General features: G+C 35.5%; 1 protein-coding gene across 1 annotated transcript in view; it reads right to left on the minus strand.

The window, feature by feature from the left end:
- The window catches only part of LOC150107422 (transcription initiation factor TFIID subunit 1-like), a 960,372-nt gene that overhangs the window by 513,289 nt on the left and 421,511 nt on the right, over window positions 1-25,572 (minus strand). The window contains exon 19 of the mRNA XM_090391850.1: window positions 23,594-23,708. Coding sequence (XP_090247976.1) covers window positions 23,594-23,708 — 115 coding nt within the window. The remainder of the gene's footprint in view (window positions 1-23,593; window positions 23,709-25,572) is intronic.

The raw sequence follows: 25,572 nt of genomic DNA on the forward strand, positions 1-25,572 counted from the left end.
TTGATGTTATTGAATTATTAAATTATATTACAAGACGGACCAAGGAATGCATCTTCAAAAGTGCACCAAAATCTCGTTTGTCGTCGGATGAAGTCGCCTTTGTTAATCCCACTCCTGATGACTCACACGGTTGACTTGCACCAAGTTGCAAGGCAATATCACGAAGTATAGGTAATTGTTTTTAATTTATTATTCATATTATAAAATGTATTATTTAAATAATTCAACATAACGGGCCACATGCCATGTAAGTATGATCAACCTTTTATGGGCTGCCAAAAATGCACGTTTGGGCTGCATGCATGAAGAAGAGCAGCCAGTTGTCGACCCCTGATATCAGAGGCTTTTTTTCAAAATCGACAAACACTAAATATGCAGGAAAATTATATTCATTTGCCCTTTTTTTTATTACTAGGTTAATACTGTGAATGTGATCTATTGTAGAGAACCCTCAAGAGATCATTTTGGTGAGTATAAGAATGGCAAACCCAAAGTACCTGATGCTGAACTATGCCTTACTTCATCTAATATACATCTGTTATATTATCTGTACAGTTGTCCCTACTCTTCTTTCTTTCTTTTCTTATTTCTCCTCCCCCCCCCCTCCCAATGCTATTAGCGTATTCAAGGATTAGGGGTGAATCTTTGCTATTTTACAACCTGATAAGGAAGGTGAATACTAGTACTCATGTCAGAGTTTTAAAAGGAGAATAAAAAGAAGAGCTTTGTAAAGTACTAGCAAAAATGAATTGGGATATTCTTGGACGTGCATAATACAAATATATGCACCCACCTCCAGTCATTCAGATCAAGAAATTAACAATTTCTATGAGGATCTCTGCAAAACTCTCAGAGATAGTACATTGCAATGGGTGACTTAAACAGTAAAGTAGGCAAGAAACATCAGGGTGAAAGTGCTTTAGGTGTGCAAGGTATTGACCAAAGATAACAGAAAACAAATACTTGTTGAATTTGCAGAAAGTGAGGGACTGTATATAGGAAATATTTCCTTTAAAAAGTAAACTAAATGAAAATGGAATAGAGATCATCAAATGGAGAAGTTTTAAATGAAACTGAATATTTTATGGTGAACATGGAAATAATAGATGTCTGTTATTAACCATTTAATTACAATAGTAATTATAGGTTAGTAAGTGAGAGAGCAAGGATAAAAACAAACATCAAAAAGGAGAGGCTAAGCTAATAACATGGTAAGTACTATAGAATTTCTGTTCAGGACATGAAATAATTGTAATTAACACCAGGTTCCAACAAAAAAAAAAGGTAAAGAATGTATAAATTCACACATACAGAGCACACAAGAAATGAGACACCCTCACTGCTATGTTATTATTAACAGTGATAGCTTGACACAAAATACAAGACTACAGCAAACAGAAGAATTAATGAGGATGACTGCCATCTTAGTTTTGAGATGGATGAAAAGGGATGCCATACTGAAAACAAATATTTGTGAAAATTTTAAAAAAGGATCAAAGATGAGCAAATTTCACCAGTAAACAGACTGAAATATGCAAATGTTTTGAGACTTTACAGACCTAGTACAAATCTCAGAAACCCAATGGGGGGGAAAAATGTTATTATTTTTATTATGTGACACCTCCAATGAGTCCAGGAACTCAATGCAGGAGGACACCTTGTTCCACTCTGCTACACACATCACTCAGTTTCCCTACTACTTAATTTCCAACTCTGAACAATCACACTGCTACTACCAATGCTATCTACCAAGTAGAGAAAACATTTGATTGATTTTGGCAAATAAGTATATGGTATGGCAAAGTTGCTTGCAAGGACAGAAGAATCAGAACTTCATGTCAACTTAAAAATTCATGGAAATAAGAAGATATATTTAAAGCTGATGGCAATTATATCAGTATGTGTCCTTTGCATAAGCTAAGTAACAACTGAATAACATAAAAGAATATGAAGTAAAATTAAGTGAAATACAGGATATACCATCCATCTCTGTTATTAATCATCAATATAGATAAATGCTACCTTATATACAGGTTTGATCTACCTAAATCTATCCCCTAAACAAAAGGCTAAAACATACAGCAGATCATAGGTGTGTATGTGTGAATAAGTAAAACAACAAACAAAATTTAACAGATGTAAATTAAAAAACTTAGCCACCACTACAACTGGAACAAGCACAGGGTAGTAAAAGCAGATATTCAGTCATACATAAAGCAATGTCCATTTCCATTTATAAGCAACATCTTCTTTCACTATTAAGCTTAGTTGCTTCTAGTGTGCTGTTAAAGAAAATGCTATCATCTTTGCTTCAGGAAAGGAAATTCTCAAGGAAAGGAGCTCTACATTTTTGTAGAGCTCCTTTCCTTGAGAATCCAGATCCAGTCTACTTTTTTTGGTCATCAGTTATTTCAAACTCTTTCTACGTGACTTTTCACTTTTTTGGACATCATCATTTATTGGCCATTTTATAATTTTCTGTGATATTTGTATTCCTAATTTTTTTACTTTCTACATATGTTTCTACAGAAGCAAACTTTGTAGAATCTTATTTTTATTAGGTTTTCTTATTCTTTCAGATAAAATTAGACATCCAGATAACTAGCATTCATTACGTTTTCATTGTGTAATACCACATTTATTTAGTTCTATCCCTAAATATTTTATCTAACATGTCCAATTGTTTGTCCTTTGATTTCAAATTTACATCTCATGGTTTATCTAGTCATTCCTAGTTTATCTAATCACTGGTCATGACTGTTTTTTTTTTTTAATGATGATATGTTTTCTAGTAATTCTTGAATGTACTTAGTAAGCTTTGTAAATCCTGCTCATTTCCTGCTAGTAAAATTATCAGCATACCCAATTCTGCATAGCTGCAAGCTCTTTCTCTAATACACGAATAGCCTTGTTGGTGTTGGCCAAGAGAATGTGGATGACAGCAATCTGTTCATGTAAAGGGCAAAGCAAAGGAGAGTCTTTGGTGACGTGAAATGGTGTTTTAATTTTATACAGTTCAGGATCACATTATTATCCTGGCAGCATTTTAAGGTCAAATGATTCTTGAAATCTTCAGCTTTAATTTGCTATACTGGTGAGCCTTGCATGCGTTAGAGGAGGAGCTTGCTGCTATGCTAAATGACAACCTTTGGACTCTTTTCTCCTCTCCTACGTCTTGAGCGCTTCAGCAGAGAAAGAATTTAATAAAAAGACAAGGTCGGCACATTAAAAAATTTGAAAGTCTAAAAAAGAATTCTGCCTCCAAACCTCAACTACTGCTCAACACGGTAGTAAACCTGTCTTCTGTTACCCTGAAGCATTCAGCACACTCACACATGGCCACAACTTCGCCTTAGCTCCAAAAAAAAAAAAAAAATACCTTCTGAAGAAATAATGATACAGGTAGAACATGGTAACCACAACCTTCCCAACCATATTGCCAACGATATCAGACTAAATGTAGCTGGTGTTCTTATCAAAGCTAAAACCAACCTACCTAAAGAAGAATTAAAAGCTCTACAAGAAATGAACAAGAGCAAAATAATAATCACCAAAGTGGATAAGGGAAATGCCACTGTGGTTCTCAACCAAACTGACTACACAGGTAAGCGTACCTCTTTACTGTTAGATTGGTCTGCCTACCTACTGAATATGATCCCACCAGCTCCCAAATCAGAACACTCCAAAGGTTCCTTAAGAAGGTTACTTCTTGGCATGTGGAAGTGACTAACAGACTAAAACCTTTCAACTCTAGACCCCCCCTCCCCCCAAATATATGGCCTACCAAAAATCCATAAGCAGAATGTGCCATTACATCCCAGGCTATTTCATTTGGCAAGGAAAATTCTACAAACAGATAGAGGGGAAGCCATGGGTTCTCCATTCTTGCCACCCCTGGCCAACTTCTTTATGGAGACCTTTGAAGAAAAGCCTTAAACTGAGCCCCACAAAAAACCCACTATTTGGCTACATTACATGGATGATGTGTTTGCTATTTGGCCACATGGCTTAGATACACTCTGCAACTCCTTAACACACATAAACAATCAACACCCCAAAATCCAGTTCACCTTGGAAAAGGAAAACAACAATAGCCACCATATCCTAGACACTCTGATTACACGCCAACCTGATGGATCCCCGGCTTTCTCTGTTTACAGAAAACCAACCCATACAGGTAGATACATTCACCAGCAATCACCCCCCCCCCCCTCACAACAGTATGAGATTATAAAAACCCTATATAACAGGGCTAAATTAATCTGTTCAGATAACAATCCCCTAACTATTGAACTTAACCATATCCTTAACACCTTCTTAGCCAATGGCTACAACTCCAAAAAAATCCAGAAAATATTAAAACCAGTTAACCACAACCCCCCCTCCTCCCCTTCTTAACAGAGATTACACTAAATCTATCACCATTCCTTATATCTGGGGCAAGTCTGAAAAGCTAATAAAAATCCTAAAAATATGACTTGACTACCTATTACAAACCATATAAGAAATTGGCATCCCTTATCTGCTCCACCACTTCCCCTAGACCTACCTGGAGTATACCAGGTCTCTTGTTCTAAACTGTCCTACTATGGCCAAACAGGCAGAAAGCTAATATCAGGATATCGGAACACAAAGACTACATCCAGTTTCACCATTACAGCCACTCAGGACTTGCTGACCATGCTCTAGATAACCACTACATAATACGCTGGAAGAAAGCCACTTTACTACACTGCAGAAAATATAAGTATGAAAGATTATTCCTGGAATCAGCCTCAGCTCTAAAAAACTTCCTAAACCTCAACAAATTTGGGTGCATGAGACCACCCCAAATTTGGGAAGCTTGCATGCTAAGAACATACCCCAACAGCCAAGACAACCCAATTTAGCTTGCTAGGGGACACCTTTAGGACTCTAGGACCAACTTCAGCTACCTTCATCTGTCTCATTTGCTCGTTGTTAGTGCCTGCTTGCACATATCATAGTTTTATGTTCTCAGAAGATGGCAATGTAACATTGCCAAAATATAGGAAGGTATTGATTAAAGTTTTTCAATTAATATTTTAGTATACGTTGTCATTTCCTGAAAAATGTAAAGTCATCAGCTGATGAACAGCATAAAACTGACTATGAGTATACTGCATTTTGCATTGTTCATTATCTGATGATGTATTTTTTTGCCATGAAATGGCCAGGAAAACGTCATGTAGCTGATCTAGTATATACTGTACTAGTTTTTTGTTTCCTTTTATTCTTTAATTTTAGTTTCTTCCAAATTTTTAGATTTCACAATTTTTTTTTATTTTAAATCTATAGTTCATTCTATTCATCACTTAAATGTTCACTGTTCATATTCATGTTTCATTTCTTGCTATTCAATGTACATATCTAAATTTTACATAATGGAGGTTTGTTCTAAACACCTGACTCATGTCATGTCTTTACTCATCATGTTCAGCTTCAAATATCTTGTCATCCCTATTTTTTGAAACTGCACTACCAGGTATGCGGGGCTGTACTTACATCATACACCTGCACAGGTGTGTGATGCCCAGCTGGGGGGGGGGATCCCAAAAATTACCTATTGAAGGGCCCCCCAAACAATGAGGCAGGGGTGCCTAGAGCACTCTAGTTCATTGGGCCCCACCCATCTTGGAAAAGTGAAGTACGGTCCTACAAGTATGTTCTTTTAGCTATCCTTAATATAATCTAAATTTTGTATTATATGTAAATTGGCCTTTGATTGGTAAGTGGTAGCTCAATCAATAAATAAACTTGGCGATTTTCCATTATTCCTATAATTAAAAGAGTGACATGAAACTGTAGTTTCAGAAAAGTACTGTATTTATTAAATCAAATAATTTATTATATTTCAAATTACTTTTGTATATAATTCCTCAGAAGTTTTCAGATTTGTCCTGTCCCCTACAACCTACACAAAACATGTTATTCAAGAATCCAATAATTACAGCTAGTTTGACATCTGTTCAACATTTTCACATGACAAGAGGACATCCATCTTTTTTTATATACATGTGTGTGTGTGTGTGTGTGTGTGTGTGTGTGTGTGTGTGTAATAGGTTTGTTCGATCTAGAAATCTATTACACAAATAAATATAATTCTTATTAAATTACACAACTAACCACTGTATATAGTTACTGTTATTCAGAACTAACCACTGAATTCTCACTAATGAAGAAGAAGAAGTAATGTATTTTACATACTTAGAGATCATTGTTAGGTTCATTTAAAAATAGTGATTTTTTTTTTTAATCCATACATCTCTATGACATACCTCTCATGCAAAATTTATTAATCTTCAAAACTGGAATGTTCTGAAATCATGATCGCTTCTATTTTAAAGGACCACTTGCATATATAGCAATAATGAAAACACTAAGGCTTTGAATAAATTCACTCCATTAAATTTTTTAAGAGCAGTCTTCTCAAAAAAAAAAAACATAACTTTTTATAGCATATGATGATATAATGACTGTGAGGTCCCTTTTATGGGGAAGTATAGCACCATCTCAATACCCCCCCCCCCCCCCCCCCAAAAAAAAAAAATTTATCTGGGCTCGGGACCAGCATAGCTGCCGAATCAGGCCTATGGCCAGGACTTATGTATTCCTGACTGTAATCCATGTGTGTTCACAGGCCAGTTTTCCTGCTTGCAGGAGGAAAAACCACAGATAAACTGGGGAGAAAAATCCCTTCTGTCCATGCCCAAGATCGGCTAACTTGGCTATGTCTGCGAAAGATCCTTAAGCTCCTCATGTCGGCAACGAGAATCGAATCCAGCCCAGGCATATGGTTGCGAAGCGTATAGCCACTTGGCTAACCACGCAGACAAAATAACTTTGTCCAGAGGAGCCATTTAGAACCATACATGTGTTAAGGGCATTTCAAAAACACAAACACCATAGTAATCAAAGGGTGCTTTTGCCAACTGACCTACCAAGATAAGCTTCTATTTTGACATACTATTATTATTTACTCTGGCATCTCCATGGATAAAGACTCCTCATAGAATGTCTATTAACCATTATTCACACAGTGCCTGTTATACTTAAAACCTGAATGCATTCACTGATGAAGAAATCAAAGCTACCATTTGCAAACCATTCCACTCATTCACCACCTCAAAAGCAAAAATTTAGTCCTCATCCCCTTGATAATAATAATAATAATACTCTTACACAACTCCTAAGGATGATCCCAATGTTTTCTCCATTATGACCAAATACTGTAAGGACATCTGCTTTTAATTCCAGAAAGCTTCTTAAATAACTTATGTTTCTATCATATCCCCCACCTGTGAACTAATTAGTAGATGATGAGGATAGATAAAAGTCTGGGTAAATCACTGACTTTCATCTATCCTCATTGGAAGCATTCCACAGACCTGTCACAAACTAGGAAGTTTGCATCTGGATACTACATCAACTGCAAGGAATCCAGGTGAGGAAAACTATGCACAGTAATCCAGATATGACCATGAAGTTATAAAGAGGAATAATAGCCTCCTATCCCTGCCTGTTAGTGGGTTCTTCAGCATCCAAATAATTGGATGCAATATTTTGACTGCCGCTGTTATATACCCACTAAGCTTCAACTCCCTGTTAATAATCACACCTAAATCCCTGCTTTTGTTATTTCCTGTAATTCAGCTCTGTCAATGCTACACAGCTTGCAAGCTCTTCATCCCAAAGTACATGACCATAAACTCTGCCACATTAATTTGGCAGCTTCTATCCTACTGCTAGTCTATTTAAGTCATCTACAGGAATTCTATATCATCTTCACTGATTACTGCTATTCCCAGTTTTGTGTCACTGGTAAACAATTGAATATTTTCATTTTAAATGATTTCCTATATCAAGTGATGAACAAAAACAGAGAGCAGTACCTTGAGTACACAGGGCCCTGTGTTTCTATCAACCATCCTCTTATACATATCACCAGCTCTATATCCATTCCCAGTTTGCTGGATTTTTGTAGAGTTCCGTGTGATGTCCTGTCAAATGCCTATGCAAAATCCAGCAATCTTATTTTGTTTCCATTTTCATTATCCAACTCAGCTATCCATTTTTAAGTGAACGAATCACTAAGACATACTATTCACAAAACCATATAGCCTCTATACAATATCATTCCAAAGAGGGCATCATCTTACTGCCAGCTTCATATCTATCCCATTTGCTCCAATTTATGGAACCAAATATCCATATAGTATCCTATCAAATGGCTTTGCAAAGATCAGCAGAATCAGTGTGTAGCAATTTCATTCCCCAATTCAACTGTCACTTTATTATAAAAAATTGAACAAATTACTAAGAAAGATAAACCCATCAAAAGCCTGCTATCCATTATATAATATCATATTCACATCCACAGAGATATGGGATATCTCCATGGAGTCAAAAGACTCGCAGCTGGAGACCAACAATAACCTTTATTCACAAAATAATTATCACACCACTACTAAAACTCATTCAATGTCAAGCCATTCACAACAACCTTTAGCAATCCATTCTACTCATTCTCCACATTCCAAGCAAAATATCTAGTCTGCATACCCTTACTAACCACACTCTCATAAAACTTCCAGGGTTGATCCTTAGTTCTCTCCCTACTTGTCAGGAATTGCAAAATTTCTTTTGTATCAATCTTATAAAATCCATTTAGTAACTTATAAGTTTCCATCATGCCACTCTCTTCTGGCTGTCAACTAATCCGAGCAATTCACACCCCTTCAATCTACCATTAAAGGTAGCATTCCAAACCTGTCCATTTCAAACATTCCAAAGCTTGGTCACTCATCTGTGAATCATCTCCACCATCACATGATTCTCAAGAAACCTAGGTGACCAAATCTGTACACAGTAGTCATGATTTCTTTGAGCCATGTCAGTATAAAGAAGGATAATAACTTCCATATTTTTATAACTTGCCAAATATGTTTTTCAACATCCAAGTAATCCTTTAGACAATTTTGTTATATTTTGTAATAAGTCCTCTGGACTTTGAATTTCTGTCCAACAAATCCAGTCTCATCAATTTCCTATAATCCACTACCAATGATATGATACAAAGCATGTAACCTTTTCATCTCCCATTATCTTATATTTTGTGATATTAAATTGACAACGACTGTCCTTGCTACACTGCCAATTTATTTAATCATCCTGCAGGATATCTACATCACCTTTATCAATTATTACCCTCACCAGTTAACAATGTCAGCAAACAACTGAATAACCTTCTTAAATATTTCCCTATATCATTAATATATAAATTAAATAGTGGCCATGGTACAGAGTCCTGAGGCACTCCCCTAATATCAACTGGTCTGTTATTTACTACTTCTATCTCGGAGTCACCTTTAGTAATAGAACTATCTTGCCCTCTTTTCACTTCCTCAGAACTTGCCAGAGCTTAGATTTAAATACAACTTCATCAGAGGCACTGCAAATTTTCTTTCATATTTGCAGTGCAGTGCACATGAGCTATGCTTTCCCGTCTCCAACTCATCAGTAATCAAAAATATCAATGTATTCACATTGATATTTTTGTCTCACTCAATTCCGACATCAGTCTCCATCTCATCTGTAACTGCAAACTCTCCACCTGGATGATACCTTCTTGGAAAGGATCACTCAGTAATTAAAGTATTTCTTCTGCTGTAGTCACCTTTCTACTATCAGTACCGATTAAACCCATTTTTCAATAATTCTTCTTCCTCTTACTTGCTACTTAGTGAAAAAACTCTTTTGGATTTACATTTACTTCGGGCCTGCTTAGCTAATTTTCTCTCATAATCTGATTTTCTTTTTCTTAATATACTAGTCACCCTCTTTGTATGCACATTACTGCTCACATCTATGCTGACCACCTTTTTCTACACTGGTACAAATACTAAGGACAAATACTATTTCTGAAGATTACAACTTCAAATTCAGACAAATCAGCTTGTAGCAATTTGCATAACTGATGATTTAGAGTAGGAAGTGGGTACCCATTCAAATTTTCAAACTGTGTGTGAAGGGGTCGTATGGTAGCACTCAACAGGATAAAAGGCTGCGTTAAACGAATTGAGTTTGAAAGCTCTTTTCATGAAGGAATAATCTTGTAATCTAGAAATTTTCCCTGCGTGAAATCATCTAGAAATTATTGGAAAAAGCCACAGAATTACTGATATTGCAAGAGTATGTGTGTGGAATCTCACATTGTGGAATCTGCTGTATCCAGGCTCTGGGAAGCATTTCAAACCAATGGAAGGTGTCCCAGCTGTTTACTAAGAGGTCGTCCTCACTCTACCACACGGCATGAAGACAGATTTTTGGTTATAACAGAAAAACATAATCGATGCATCCCATCAGGTGAGGCGAACTTGAATAGAGCAAGTTTGCTCTATTCAAGCACAGGTACATGGATATCTTGACAAACTGTGGCAAGACATCAGCAAGAAGTATGCCATTACACTCAAAGGCTTGCAGTCTACATCCCTTTATTCACAGCTCATTATACAGGATGTTTTCAGTGGTGTTGTATCCATAAAAATTGGACAAGACACCAATTGACTAACGTACTTTACAGGTGAGAATCATTTTCTTCTGATTCTAGTACTGCTTACCATCATAAGAATGTTCTTGAAAGGAAAGTACTGAGGTCATGGTGTGGAGAGGCATTATGCTTAATGGATGCACCAAACTACAAGTGCTGGAAAAAGGGACTATGACTGGTGAAGATTATTGCAACAAAGTTCTTAAATGTTATGTTCAATTGTTCAATGGTGCTGTAGGTGAAGAATTCATTTTTATGGATGACAATGCCACACTACATCGTACAGCAGCAGTGAAGATACTTCTGGAGACCAAGGATATTAATCCAATCAAGTGGCCAGCATGCTCCCCACAGAACACATCTGGGACACATTAGAGAGATGCATTGATCCTTGGAATTCTCCTCCAGAAATCAAACAAGGTCTTATCCTTTTTCTGAAGGAACTCCTGAATCGCTTGGTGCTACACATGATACGACATTGTGAGAGTTTCATCACAGTTTCAGAGTGGATATATTTCAGAATCAAATGTCTCTTTGAATAGTTTTCTGTAAGGATTGTACATTAATTCCATTTAATTCCTAACAAGCACATTTGTAAGAAAAGTTACAAATTAGGAAATTTGTAACTTTTGCCAAAAACATATTGTAATTTGTACAAAATTTATAACAATTTTTTGTGTAATATAATTTACTAGTATGCTGGCAATAAATTTATATGCACAGTTGGCTGTAGTCATGAATTTTTTTTTTTCATGTACAGGTAAAAATGTAGTTTGTCCTTAGCTTTTGGATACCAGTATATATGTATATACTGGTATACAAAATATGCTAGCATTGGCCTTTGAAGCAGTACTGATATGAATGTTGTTCAGATAAGTCTTTATTTTTAATAAATATGTGACATCATTGATCACTATTGGTGTAAAGTATTTTCTTTATTTTTGACTGTGTAGTTGAGTGTGTTTGTTTAACTGTGAATCTTATTAGCACCTCCTGTTCGTCTTATTCTCACATCAGTAACTGCAGTCTTCAGATGGATGATATACTCTTGGAAAATGATCACTTGATGGCTCAACTATTTCTTCTGCATCTGTCACTTTCCTATCACTAGTACCAAGTTAAGTTATCTTTCCATAATCATTCTTTCTCTTACATGCTATCATGGCACAAAACTCATTTGGATTTACTTTAATCTGCTGTGCTAATTTTCTCTCAAAATCTGATTTAGGCTTCCTTACTATATTAATCATTTCTATTGCTTGCACTTTGTATTGCTTCTTATCTGATCACCATTTTGTTTATATTCTATCCCCCTTTAAATAGCTATTCATCTATTTAATCCCTACTCAGGTTATCCTCCTGAACTTGGGTATAAAGTCTGATATTACCACTCTCAGACAATCCCTGACTACTTCTCATGCACTACTGATACTGTTGCCTATAGCTTCTTATGCCATGGCACTGCTGCAAGATGCCAGCTAAGTTCGTCATAATTGTATGCCGTGTGTGTGTGTGTGTGTGTTACTTGAGTTTCAGCTCAGGAGAGATCCCACGGGAATAGAAACAATGTATGATAGCTACAATACACAAGGGTGGCACAAAAACCAATGTGCCTAACTACCAACCTATCAGTATTCCAGACTACTTCATAAATGAGGTAGTCTGGAATGGTAGTGAAGATTTCAGAGAAGCTAGGAGGAACTTACATACAGAAATGGGTTCGGAGAAGATATACTTTGCAAAGAACAGCATAGGTTTATTAATGGAAGGTAATCAGTCAGCAAATTTGCTCATATTTTATGATAATATTACTAGTGAGTTGAATAAAGGGAATTGATAAACTAAGATACTGGTAGATTTCAATAAGATACCTCATAAAAGGCTATTGCATAAACTGGAGAATGTGGGATTGGAATATAATCTATTGACCCCGATAAGTAGGTGGATGGATAATTATCAGCAAATGGTACATGTATGTGGAAATCTACCAGATTTAAAGTGACAACTGGTGTTCCTCAGGGTCAGTTCTTGCACCCCCTTTTTTGTTCAATTTATACATGAATGGTATTGCAAAGGACCTGACAGGAATTTCAATTATTTGCTGATGATGCAAAGACAGATAGGGAAATCAAGGCTGCTACTGATATGCAGCACTTACAGAATGATTTGAATAAACTGGAATTGTTGGCAATGATAATAGCTCTCAATTCAATGTCAGTAAGTGTAAGTCATGCACTCTGGCATGATCAAAATAAAGATGCCAAGACATTATATTCTTGTTTAATTCTTTATTCAAGTGTAAGCAAACAAAGTTTACAAGTGAGGTATCTTCATAAATGAGATAGCTGTATGCAGAAGCTGATGACTTTGCATTTATTGTCTTAGCATCCCATGATGAAAAGCATACATCTTTTAGGTGTGTATAATGCTATGCATTATGGGAAAGGCCACTACCCAGACTGGTTTGACCTTTACTGAGGTCTCACCAGTAGGGAAAATTAAAGATGCCAAGCAGTTATATTCTTGGTTTCATCCTTTATCCAAGTGTAAGCAAAGTTTACGTGTGAAGTAACTTCTTCACTAGACAAACAATTTGTCTAGTGATAAATACACATAAAAGAGGATATGAAAAATCTAATTGAAGAAGTGACAGTGAAAAGAAAGAAATTGAAAATAATCATTATATTATCTAGATATAATAAAAAAAAAAAATTAAGAAGGACTATGACAACAAACAATTCAAATAACAGGCTGTTGAAAAAATAACTGCGAGTTTTTGAATGTGTAGAGTGAGTGAGTTTGAAGGAAGAAGGATTTATATAAGGATGGCATGAACTTGAATGCATCTGGATTCAGGTCTCAAAAGCTTATTTAGTAGTATGAGACCTAATACAAGAATGAGGGAAACTAGATTATGATGGGAGTGGTGGTACAAATGTGTGTAAAAGTGATGACTAAGTTATGGAGCTATATTAATGAAAAAATATGATGAATAATAGAAGTGATTATGATGAAAAGATTATTGTGCATTCTTATGTTTTGAACATATTAAGTATGTGTAAGGAGATCTGCATAAGTGAAGCATTAGATAAGAACAAGAATCTGAAAGTTGTCCAGCTGGGTCATGCAGACTACAGAGCAGAGTATAAAAAAAGCATTGAGATAACTTATGTCTGCATATATACCAGGAGTCTAAGAAATAAAGAGGTTGAGTTTGTTGTCTTAGTGAAAACACTGTAACCCAAGATTACTGGCATTAATGAGACGTGGCTCTCAGAGGTAGATGTAATAACAGTATTGAGTGTAAAGGGTCCAGTATTTTTAGGAAGGATAGGCAATATAGGAGAGGAGAGAGAGAGAGAGAGAGGGTGTTATACTAATGATATTGGATGATTCAAGTCCAGTTAAGGTAGAGAGCTATGACTGCAAGATTAGTAAAAGTTCTTCATTTAGCAGTGAGTTTAAAGCGATTTGGTGTGGGGTTGAGAGATCTAACAAGATCAAATATATGATGGGATGTTGCTATAGACCTAGTGGAATCAGCTGATAGTGACAATGAAATGCACTGCCACATAAACCTATTGGGTATTAAATGATTAATCATCATGGGCAACTTTAATTATCTGAATGTTGACTGGGGTATCAGTGAAATCTCACAAAAAGAAATACAGAATTTATTGAGCTGTTGCATGACAACTTCCTTAAGCAGTATGTGAAAGAAGAACTTCAATGTCAAAGAATATTAGATCTGATAATAGTGATCATTCTGTGCAGGTGTGGGAAGAATATAAGTGTGTGGATATTCTATTTAGAAAAGTTTATATGGGGAACTTCAAAAAAGGAAATTATGACCAACTGAGGAGAATACTAGGTTCGATCTCATAGTGTCAGGTGCTAGATGGAGAAGATCACAGTGTATGAGAAGTATTTTAAATTTTAAGAGAAGATGCAGAAGAGATTGTTCAGCTAATGAGTGCCCATTTGGCTAAAAGCTATCAACTTGGTTTATGCAAAACTATAAAATAACATGTATGCCACAGTAAATAACTTTTTTTATTATGTAAATATTTCGTCTTATGTATCAAAAGACATCATCAGTACAATTATCAAACAGCAATAAGAACTGAATTAAAAAACAATAGGATTAAAAATTAATTTTTATTTTAATTAATTTAATGGATTAAAACTAATGGGCTGAAATTAAAACTAAATCAAAATATAACAAATAAATTTATTTAATATAACTGAGGATAACAATTTCCTAAACTTTTGGAATAGTGAGACAGTCATTCCGATTAAGATTAGGTCTGTGAAGTAAAGCTTCAGTACTTTCTTTATATAAATGTTCATGTTTATATATGAATCTATGTAGCAGCTTAGCATTTTGCCATTTCATCCAGTGGTTAACATTTCCAATTCCATGCTGTGCAAGGTCATATTTGTGAGGTTTGATAAGAAAGATGTGATCTTGATGTTCAGAGATATTTTTATTTATGGATCTTCCTGTTTGTCCATACTAAAACAAGTTACACGAACATGGCACTTCGTATACACCAGGTAGCATCATTGGTGTGGGTTTGTCTTTTGGAGAAGGTAACAAGTTATGAATTTGGTTGATGGGTTTACAGGTAGCAATGAGTTGATACTTTTTCATAATACACTAATTTTAATTTCAGCCCATTAGTTTTAATCTACGAATATGCGACTATACATGTTGAGGGATTCCAATTCAAGCATGCACGCTACTGTTTTTAAATTCAATTCCTACTGTTTGATAACTGCTGATGATGTCTTATGATACATAAGACAAAATATTTACATAACAAAAAAAGTTATTTGTTGCAGCATATGTGTTATTCTACAGTTATGGATACTCCACAGGTTTCACTATATAAGAAAATTGGCTTATGCAACATTGAGCTCAATGCTACCTCTACACTGGAGGTACAACTCAGGTGATGAGTACAAGGTACTAAAACTGTTGCATAAACTGCGTATAAATTTGGCAATACTGACTGATGTTAGTCACTACTGCCAAATTTACTACTGCCAGAGCCACTGTTGACGGTTTTTCTCTGTGGCAGGATGGGCCTGTTACTGAGTGGAACTACTGCTGAGTAAAATGATCCTTTGGGTCATTCACTGTTGGATGATCTAAGGGATTGCCCCCCCCCCCCTTCAAGTTTACAAAGGTCAAAACCAGTCTTGGTAGTGATCCTTCCCATAATTCATAGCATTATACATGTCCATAAGGATACTAAGGCAATTGATGTGAAGTCATTAGCCTCTATATACAAGTAGCTCAGTCGTGAAGTGACTTTATGCACAAACTTTGTTTGCTTACACTTGGATACAGAATGAAGCCAAGAATATAATTTTTTAGCATCTTTAATTTACAGTATAACTAAGTGACAAACCTTTAACATCTATCTCTAATCTAGAGTATTTTAGTAATTTGGAGTGATATCTTTTGACTACTTCTATATGGATATATGACGTCTGCATTACTTCAACCTTGGTATCACATCTGGGTCTGGCTCCCACTGCTGAGATCTCAATCAAGGTTGAAACCAGTCTGGGTAGTGGCCATTCCCATAATGCAAAGACATTATACATGTCTCTCAGGATTTGTGCTTTGCATTATGTGATACTAAGACAACTGAAGTGAAGTCATTAGCCTGTATATACAAATAGCCCAGTCGTGAAGTGACTTCACATGCAAACGTTTTTGCTTACAACCAAGATTATAATTTCTTGGCATCTTTAATCTGGTATTCCTGGATTCTGAGGTGATGCAGATACTTTGAAGAGGGTGAAAAGTGGAACCACTTTACACTCTCTAAACTAAACTAAAGATGATATTGGGAGTGAGGAATGTAGATGTAGTTTATGAGAAGAGATTGACAATATGTGGACCGCAGATGCTAGCACACAGAAGAAAGAAGGGTGATGTGATAGATGAAATCATAAGGTCATACACAATAGCAGTAGATGGAATTATTCATTTTATGGAGGGTGAGGAAAGACAAGAGGGCATCCATAGAAGTTGAGAATGAATGCAGTCAAGAAAGGGATGAAAGCTAGATTTTTTCTCATAGAGCAGTACATGACTGGAATGGCTTGCCCTAGGAGGTGGTGGGTGCAGGTAGTGTGAATAAATTTCAGAGAAGTCATGACACATGGTGTGTATGACAAAGATCTCTCAGGCCTCCCTCAATGAGTCCTGAGAGGTCTCTTGTAATAGTAGCAATAATAATAATAATAATAATCATCATCATCAAATTCCTGACATGTACCCTCAAAGGGGGTGTACAGGATATGATAGAACTACATGAAAAATATACATCACTACTAACTTCCTATCTTCAATTTTCCTCCAAATCAGTCTGTTACTTGTCAAGACTAACATTATCAGATCTTATATTTCTATCGTCTAAGCCACTTTGTACCGTATCAATCCACCTATATCTCAGTCTATCTCTGGGTCGTTTTCCTGCCAACCTGGCAGAGAACACTTGTTTTGCTAATCTTTCCTCGCCCATTCTGTTTAAGTGACCATACCACCTGAGATTAGCTCTGCTAACGCATTCCTGGATGCTGACAACATCAAGTTCTTTCCTAATATCCTTAGTTTTAATATAATATTGCCATTGATTCCACCTGTTCATGCCCCTAATCTTTCTCAGGACTCTCATATCTGTGGTCTCTAGTCTTTGGACAAGTGTTTTATTTATGACCCAGCTCTCAGATCCATAAGTTAAAACTGGTTTGAACACAGTCTTGTATACAGCTAATTTAGTGTTCTGACTAATTTCTCTCTTATTCCATATGAATTTATTCAATTGACTTCCTACCATACCAGCTTTGTTGATTCTGTTGTCTATTTCCATATTTAATTTACTATCTTCACTAAAAATCTTGCCTAAGTAGCTGAAATGTTTTACTTGTTCCACAGGTTCCCCGTTTACAACACAATTGACATTTTCAACAATTCTATCTATTTTCATTGTCTTTGTCTTTTTAATGCTGACCTTCATATCATATCTATTACAACAGTTATTCAATTTAGTCAGGGAATCTTGCAAACTTGCAGCAGATTTATTTAGAAGTATAACATCATCCGCATAAGGCAAAGAGCTGACATTAACATCTCCAATTCTGATGTCATGTTTAATACCACTTTTCTTCATAATGTGATCCATATAGATAATGAATAACAGAGGGGATAATGTACATCCTTGTCTCACACCAGACACAGTTAACACAATAATCAAGTGTTAACTTCAAGTGCTAACTGCTGACTTACAACTCAAATAAAGACAAAGTATTGCTTGATATAATTCCCCCACTGACACCATATAACTGTAGCGTATTGAATAGCTTCTCTCTCTTGGCGCCTTGTCATATGCCTTTTCCAGACCTACAAAACTTAAATACAGATCTTTGTTATATTCCCATGCTTTCTCGACTATTTATCGTAAAGTGAAGATCTGATACTGACAGCCTCTATTTGGCCTGAATCCAGCTTGTTCTTCACCAAGCTTTTCTTCCACAATTCTTCTCAAACGTTTCTCAAGTATACTTGCATAGATCTTGCCAGGAACACTCAGTAGGGAAATACCTCTGTAATTCTCACATTCAGTTTTATTTCCCTTTTTATATATGGGTACTATTAGAGCTCTACTCCAATCATCAGGAATTCATCCCTCTGTCCAGGCTTTCTGAACACTGCACTGCATAGTTCACCTATTTTAAAGGTGGTATAAGATATTCCATAGTATCCTACTTAGAATCTCCTGATTTTGAGCTCCTGTAAGACTTTTATACCACCATACTTCAGCATTTCTGGTCAAATATCATCTACTCCTGCTGCCTTTCCACATTTCAAGCCTTTGATGGCTTTTTCTACTTCAAGTATGGATATGTATTCCTTACTGTATGCCTGTTGAGTGTTTTTTTTATCACTGTGCTATCACTGCTTGTTTCATTTATCAATTTTTCGAAGTAATTACTCCATACTTCAAGTATATCTTTGTCTCCAGTTTTCATGTCACCTTTATCGTAAGTCCTTTTACAGCACTCTTTCCTCCATATCTAAGCTTATTCAACCTCCAGAATATCTTACTACCTTCCTGATATTTATTTTCTATGTTCTTGCCAAAGTCCTCCCATGACTTTTGTTTAGCTAGTTTTACACAGTGTTTCGCTTTCTTACATTTGTCTCTGTATTCTCTAAGATAATAATCATAATAATAATAATATTCAACAAAGTATGTCATAAAGAAGCCATCCACAGCTCGGCCAGTTTTGGCAATTCCCTTTAGTTGGAAATGCCCAAGTTCAAATCATGTATAAGACATGAAGAGCCTTTATCGGGGGTTTTCTGTTAAGCCTCACAAAGGATGGGATTTCCCTCCCAGAAACTCCTGTTTTTCACCTTACAAGACAAGCATGGAGAAGTTATAACTGACAGCCAAAATACACTATGCAGAGATTTAAAATTAGCCAAATTCCTTAGCTATGAAAAGCCATCGAGTCTAACACATAAGTGAAGATGGAAAATATGTTGTATAGCATAAAAAAAAGAGTGGAAGATAAACTATAGAATTCAAAAGAAACTGTGCAATTAAAATAGGTGACTGTACTGTCACCTATTTTAATTGCATAAACTGGCATCCCTATTCCCACTGCACAGATTAGGCAGGAAGAGATGCTGAAACATTTGCTATCACCAATGACCTTACAGAAATCATTCGCATTCCTATTCAAATATCAGATAACCCAATCACTCGCCAAAAAACCTGCACCTCATCCTTACTAATTATACTTCTATGTACATTGTAAATGTTGTTTGTCCTTTCAGTAATTCAGACCACCTAGTACTAATCTCTTTCCCTATGAGTCAACAAGCACAGACTCACTCCCACCCATATGGCACTATAAAAAGATCATGTGGGATGATCTTTAACTACGTCTCATCCAAAACTCTATCTTTCATTACTGCTTGCTTTGATATCAAAGCAAAGAAAAGCAGAAACCAGTCAAGCCTTCTGATCTCATGCCACAGCCATCAGCCATAACTTCTTTCAATACAGCTTCCACCACTGTTACACTCAGTTGGTTATATAGTATCATCCCTCACAGATGGGCTGATATTCTGCCTCTCACTTTTCCTCTAATTCCTATATAAGTGACCCTGGAAAATGTCCCTCAGCCATTCTAAACACTCACCGCACAATGTCCCCCTCAAACCTTCTGTCAGAAAGAAATATGAAGAAATTTATCCAAAACATTCTCCTGATGCAGATTGCATTTCTTCAATCATTCTAATGGTCTGTATGCTCCAGAATTGATCACATTCTTGTTACCTTCTTACACTTTCATTTTCTATTCCTAAGATGGGTAAAGATCCTTATTATCAAACTACCATCCAATTCTTTCTTTCTAAAGTAAAACCAAGCCATCAGAATTCAACTACATTACCCTGGAGTCTTTCAGCTAACTAATGATCACCAATATGGATTCCATCACTGTCAACCAACTAGGGGTCTACTTACCATGTCACCCATCTCTGAACAACTATCAGGAAAAATTTGGCAAGTCTCAGGTAGTCACTCTTGAGAGGTCAAGATGTCTGAGGATTTAGCACAAGGGTCTATTAAGTAAGCTCCAAACATTTTGTTTATCCTATGACTTCTGCAACTGGATCGGCAGCTTTCTGACTGGATGCACATTCATGTGATGGTGGTCGGGAGCTCTCTATCATCCAACTAAACAAACAATGCTGGAGTTCCACAGAGCTCTGTTCTCTCACCCACTCAATCCTTCTACAGTCGACCACAAACTTAATACACAGCTTTACTATCAAAGCACACTACACTCCTTATTTGACAAACCATGCCCTACACAAAATCACTATGACCTCTAGAAGAAATACTTACCTTTATAAACTTAAAATTCTGATCTCCAAACCATTCAATGATGGGATTTGGACAACTTTGTCAGTTTCATTGCCAGCAGAAAACAGCTTATCTCCCACAAAAAAGAACCATTTTCTTCCAGTCTTCTTTTTATTATTATTATTTATGGCATCAACATGATGTCTGTAGACTTACTACCAGAAATCAACCATCATACACACAAATCCTATCATACCTCTCCTTGAGTCCATTTACCATCAGGGAACTCACAACCAATTCTGGCAATCCATTCCACTTGCTCACCACTCTCCATGCAAAAAATCTGGTCTGTACATCCCTACTAACCACACTCTTACACGACTTCCATGGATGGCCCCTAGTTCTCTGGCTATTTGGCATATATTTTATAAAACCCCTTTAATATCTTAAAAGTTTCTATCATGTCCCCTCTTTTCTGTCTATCAACTAAACTTTGTAACCCACAAACCTTCAATCTAACCTCATAGGAAGTATTCCACAGACCTGTCACCATCTTGGTCACTCATCTCTGAATCTGTGCAAAGTAGTGATGACTTGCAATGTGAAGTTTGAAACACTGAGTAACTAAATTTATTTTAATTAAGAATAATAATTAAAATGGTAGCTTCCATGAGTATTTTTTTTTCATAAGGAAAAGATAACAAATATATATATATATATTAAGGATACCAAGTAATTTTATAAACTTGGTAATAAATATATATATATATATATATATATATATATATATGTGTGTGTGTGTGTGTGTGTGTGACAGAATGATCATTGACTTGGTTAACATACATAGTTTTATGAAGAATTAAATGACTAGAACCGAGATTTAAGTAAAAAGATTTTAATATAAACACACTACTAGTTTCAGCCTGTAACAGCCTTCTTCAGGTGACATTATAAAAGAAGAAAAAACATTAAACACTGAGGGTTAAAAGACTATGAACAACATAGACAGTCTTTATACATAATTAGCATGAACACGTTGCAGTTGTATTTGAAGCTGTTCTTTCGTTTGTTGCATTGTTGGGAGAGTGCGTGCTTGCTGCATCACGTGAACACCATACATGATTACAGCTGAATGACTATCTGGGAGGTTGTAGCTTAAGTTGTTATTTAGATGAACAGGAGTGAAGATGATTTCTCTAGATTCCACAATTTTTCTCTCAACTTCGTCACTGCAACGGAAGATGTTAGTAGATTTTTCCCAGCAGACTTTGTGACTTTGGTTATCATCATTAGGATTAGCCGAGAAAAGGATATGACTTGATAATACACTCGCTCGCTGTCGCTTGTAAGTAATGTCTCTCGTGTGTTCTTCCATATCAGATGAGATATGGAACCTTGTATCAGATATCAGAACCTTGTTCACTCCACTTCCAAAGATCTGTTGCTTAATTAGCCACCCAAAACCTTGTCATCAACTCAAATACCCTGGTGTATATAAAATATTATGTGATTGCAATATTCCTTATTTTGGGCAGACAGACAAATCTGTCGAAATGCATATGGAAGAACACATGAGAGACATTATAATAGATTTAGTTTAATACTTTATCCCAGTGAGAGCAAACAAAGTTTGCGCCTGAAAATATCTTCAGGACTAAATATAGTGTTGTACTATCTTATCCAGTAAGTAGTGCAACACCAAGGCAACTCGTGGCAAAGGTGGAGCAAGCTACCAGGCCTGGTAGCTTGCTCCACCTTTGCCACGAGTTGCCTTGGTGTTGCACTACTTACTGGATAAGACAGTACAACACTATATTTAGTCCTGAAGATATTTTCAGGCGCAAACTTTGTTTGCTCTCACTGGGATAAAGGATTAAACTAAATCTATTATAGTCTAACCTAGTGATAAATAAATTTTCAACATCTTTCTCTAAATCCAGAGTAATTTTTAAAAAAGGTGATAAACCTTTTGGCAACTCCCATAGGCACAGATGACTTGCTACTGCTTCTGCCTGGTATCTCCAGCTCTGGGCCTGGCTCCCACTGAAGAGACCTCAATAAAGGTCGAAACTAGTCTGGGTAGATGGCCAATCCCTTTAATGCATAACGGTATACATATCCACATAGGAAATGTGTTTTGCATTATGGGAGATACTGGGTTAGAAGTGCCTGGTAGCTTGCTCCACCTTTGCCACGAGTTGCCTTGGTGTTGCACTACTTACTGGATAAGATAGTACAACACTATATTTAGTCCTGAAGATATTTTCAGGCGCAAACTTTGTTTGCTCTCACTGGGATAAAGGATTAAACTAAATCTATTATAGTCTAACCTAGTGATAAATAAATTTTCAACATGAGAGACATTACTTACAAGAGACAGCGAGCAAGTGCATTATCAAGTCATATCCTTTTCTCGGCTAATCTTAATGATGATAACCAAAGTCACAAAGTCTGCTGGGAAAAATCTACTAACATCTTCTGTTGCAGTGACGAAGTAGAGAGAAAAATTGTGGAATCTAGAGAAATCATCTTCAATCCTGTTCATCTAAATAACAACTTAAGCTACAACCTCCCAGATAGTCATTCAGCTGTAATCATGTACTGGCGTTCACGTGATGCAGCAAGCATGCACTCTCCCAACAATGCAACAAACGAAAGAACAGCTTCAAATACAACTACAACGTTTTCATGCTAATTATGTATAAAGACTGTCTATGTTGTTTATAGTCTTTTAACCCTCAGTGTTTAATGTTTTTTCTTCTTTTATAATGTCACCTGAAGAAGGCTGTTACAGGTCGAAAATAGTAGTGTGTTTATATTAAAACCTTTTTAACTTAAATCTCGGTTCTAGTCATTTAATTCTTCATAAAACTATATATATATATATATATATATATATATATATATATATATATATATATATATATATATATATATATATATATATATATATATATATATATGTATAAATTGTATATATGTGTGTGCGTGTGTGCATATGTGCGTGCACACACACACACACACACACACAAATGAGAGAGAGAGAGAGAGAGAGAGAGAGAGGTGTATTTGATATATGGTATAATACTTAAAGATCAAAATTACCAAATAACAAACTGAAATTTACCTGCAAGAAATCTCTTATAAAATTATTTGCTTTCTTGGAATTAGGTCCTGGAACTTCATATAATGGCAACTCTTGCCCTACAGCATATATAGTTTCAACTTCTCTGATGTAGTAGCTAAAAATAAATTACTTCTGAAGGCATATGAAAATTAAAAACACTTAAAATAGGCAAAATTAAATTCAATAAGCTTCTTTACCCAGAACTGTCTTTAGTAAGTTTATTACATAAATGATCACTTCAGATATTAAATATTTCCATTTCCATTTGATTTCATCAGAAATATTTGAATATTTCTGAGGAAATCAAAATATATTAATCAATTATCATGATCTATTTATTCATCTTGGCATAATACTACCCAACCAATAAAATACATTAGAAAATATATCATTAAAAAATCTATATAAACTTTTAAAAATGTTCTGAGAAAATTTGGAGAAAAAGGAATGTTAATAATAATGGTAACTGTGAAATTTTTGTTCAGGACATGGATAAGTCATTACTGTCACCATGTTCCAAACTAAAGATGTGTATATAAATTCTCATAAGAGAGAACGCACAAGAAATAATAATAATAAAAAAAAGACTTAACTGATTATTGTTGACAGTGCTAACTTTCAAGTAGATAGAAGAGTATGAAGGGGTTATGAAATTAGAGGTGATCACCATTAGTCTTGAGTAAGATAATAATGTGTCTATCCCATCAAAATGAAAAAAATAATAACACACGCACACACGTTTCATAAACAATGTTGTGAAACTTTCTAAAGTGAACAGCAGACTCAAAGCTAAAAATTTGACTAGAGAAAAACTAGAGATATGTAGTAAAGTTGCCTACAATGACAGAAAAATTAGAATCTCATATGGAATAAAAAAAAAAGTTAAATTTAAAGACAATCCTGGAAAATAAATTATACAGAATGATTCTAACCAGTAAGTCAACAGATATCCTTAGTGAATATGGGGAGGGGGTGAAAAAAAAGCTAAATTATATGTGAAAGAATCTATACAAAAACCATATGAAGACTAAGAAGGTTATATATAGTAGCATTCTAGAAATAACACCTGCATGTGATAACTCCTCATTCAAAACTGATATATATCAATGAAATAAAAAACAGAACACATTTTAAAGTCTCCATTTTCATACACTGTTTCTTAACATAACCACCCTATTTTTAATGCATTTATTCCATCACAGAAGAACTCTTTAAATAGTTTTCAAAAACCTTTCTTTTTTTTTAACCACCGCTCTGACCTGTTCATCATTTTAAAAATGAAACTGCAAATCTGCTGGAAAAAAGTTTAAGCTGAAGAGCATTCCTTTTGCAACTTCAAAACTGATATTTTTAGTGTGTGTGTGTGTGTGTGTGTGTGTGTGTGTGTGTGTGTGTGTGTGTGTGTGTGTGTGTGTCCAATTTCAAAATGGCAAAAACCTCAAAGCAGAAAATGGTTCTGAAAACCAACTTAAGGTTTACTACGATGGCACTGAAAAATGTATGAAAGGAGAGAGATCATTCTGAGGAGCTGTGTAGGAAAACAAGATGGATACTTCACTCTGCAAAAATACACCTTGAAAATATATGCAATAATCAATGCGAAAAAAAAAAATTCTTCACATATATAACTTGACAATTAGTCGAGTTATATATTACACCAAGACCTTGATCAATTATAGAATTACACCAAGACCATGATCACTATCATAGCAGAATATCTTCAAAGAACCCAGAAAAATGTAATATGAAATAATTAATGCTGCTGTGAAAAAAAAATAAATAAATAAAAAAGAAAAAAAAAAAGAAAAAATTTCTGATGTCCCCTATTTCAAAAGAATAATTATAATTATTATTCCCAAGATCCCCATGGAGTCAAAGACTCATCAAGGGAAGTCCCTTTGTCATACACACAGCTCATCATACCATGCCTTAAATACATTCAAATTCTGTGTACACAATATAGACACCACACTCTCAGA

Source organism: Typopeltis vanoorti, chromosome 4 (assembly GCF_054136105.1).
Source record: "Typopeltis vanoorti isolate ZY-2024b chromosome 4, IOZ_Tvanoo_1.0, whole genome shotgun sequence".
NCBI classification, from domain to species: Eukaryota; Metazoa; Arthropoda; class Arachnida; order Uropygi; family Thelyphonidae; genus Typopeltis; species Typopeltis vanoorti.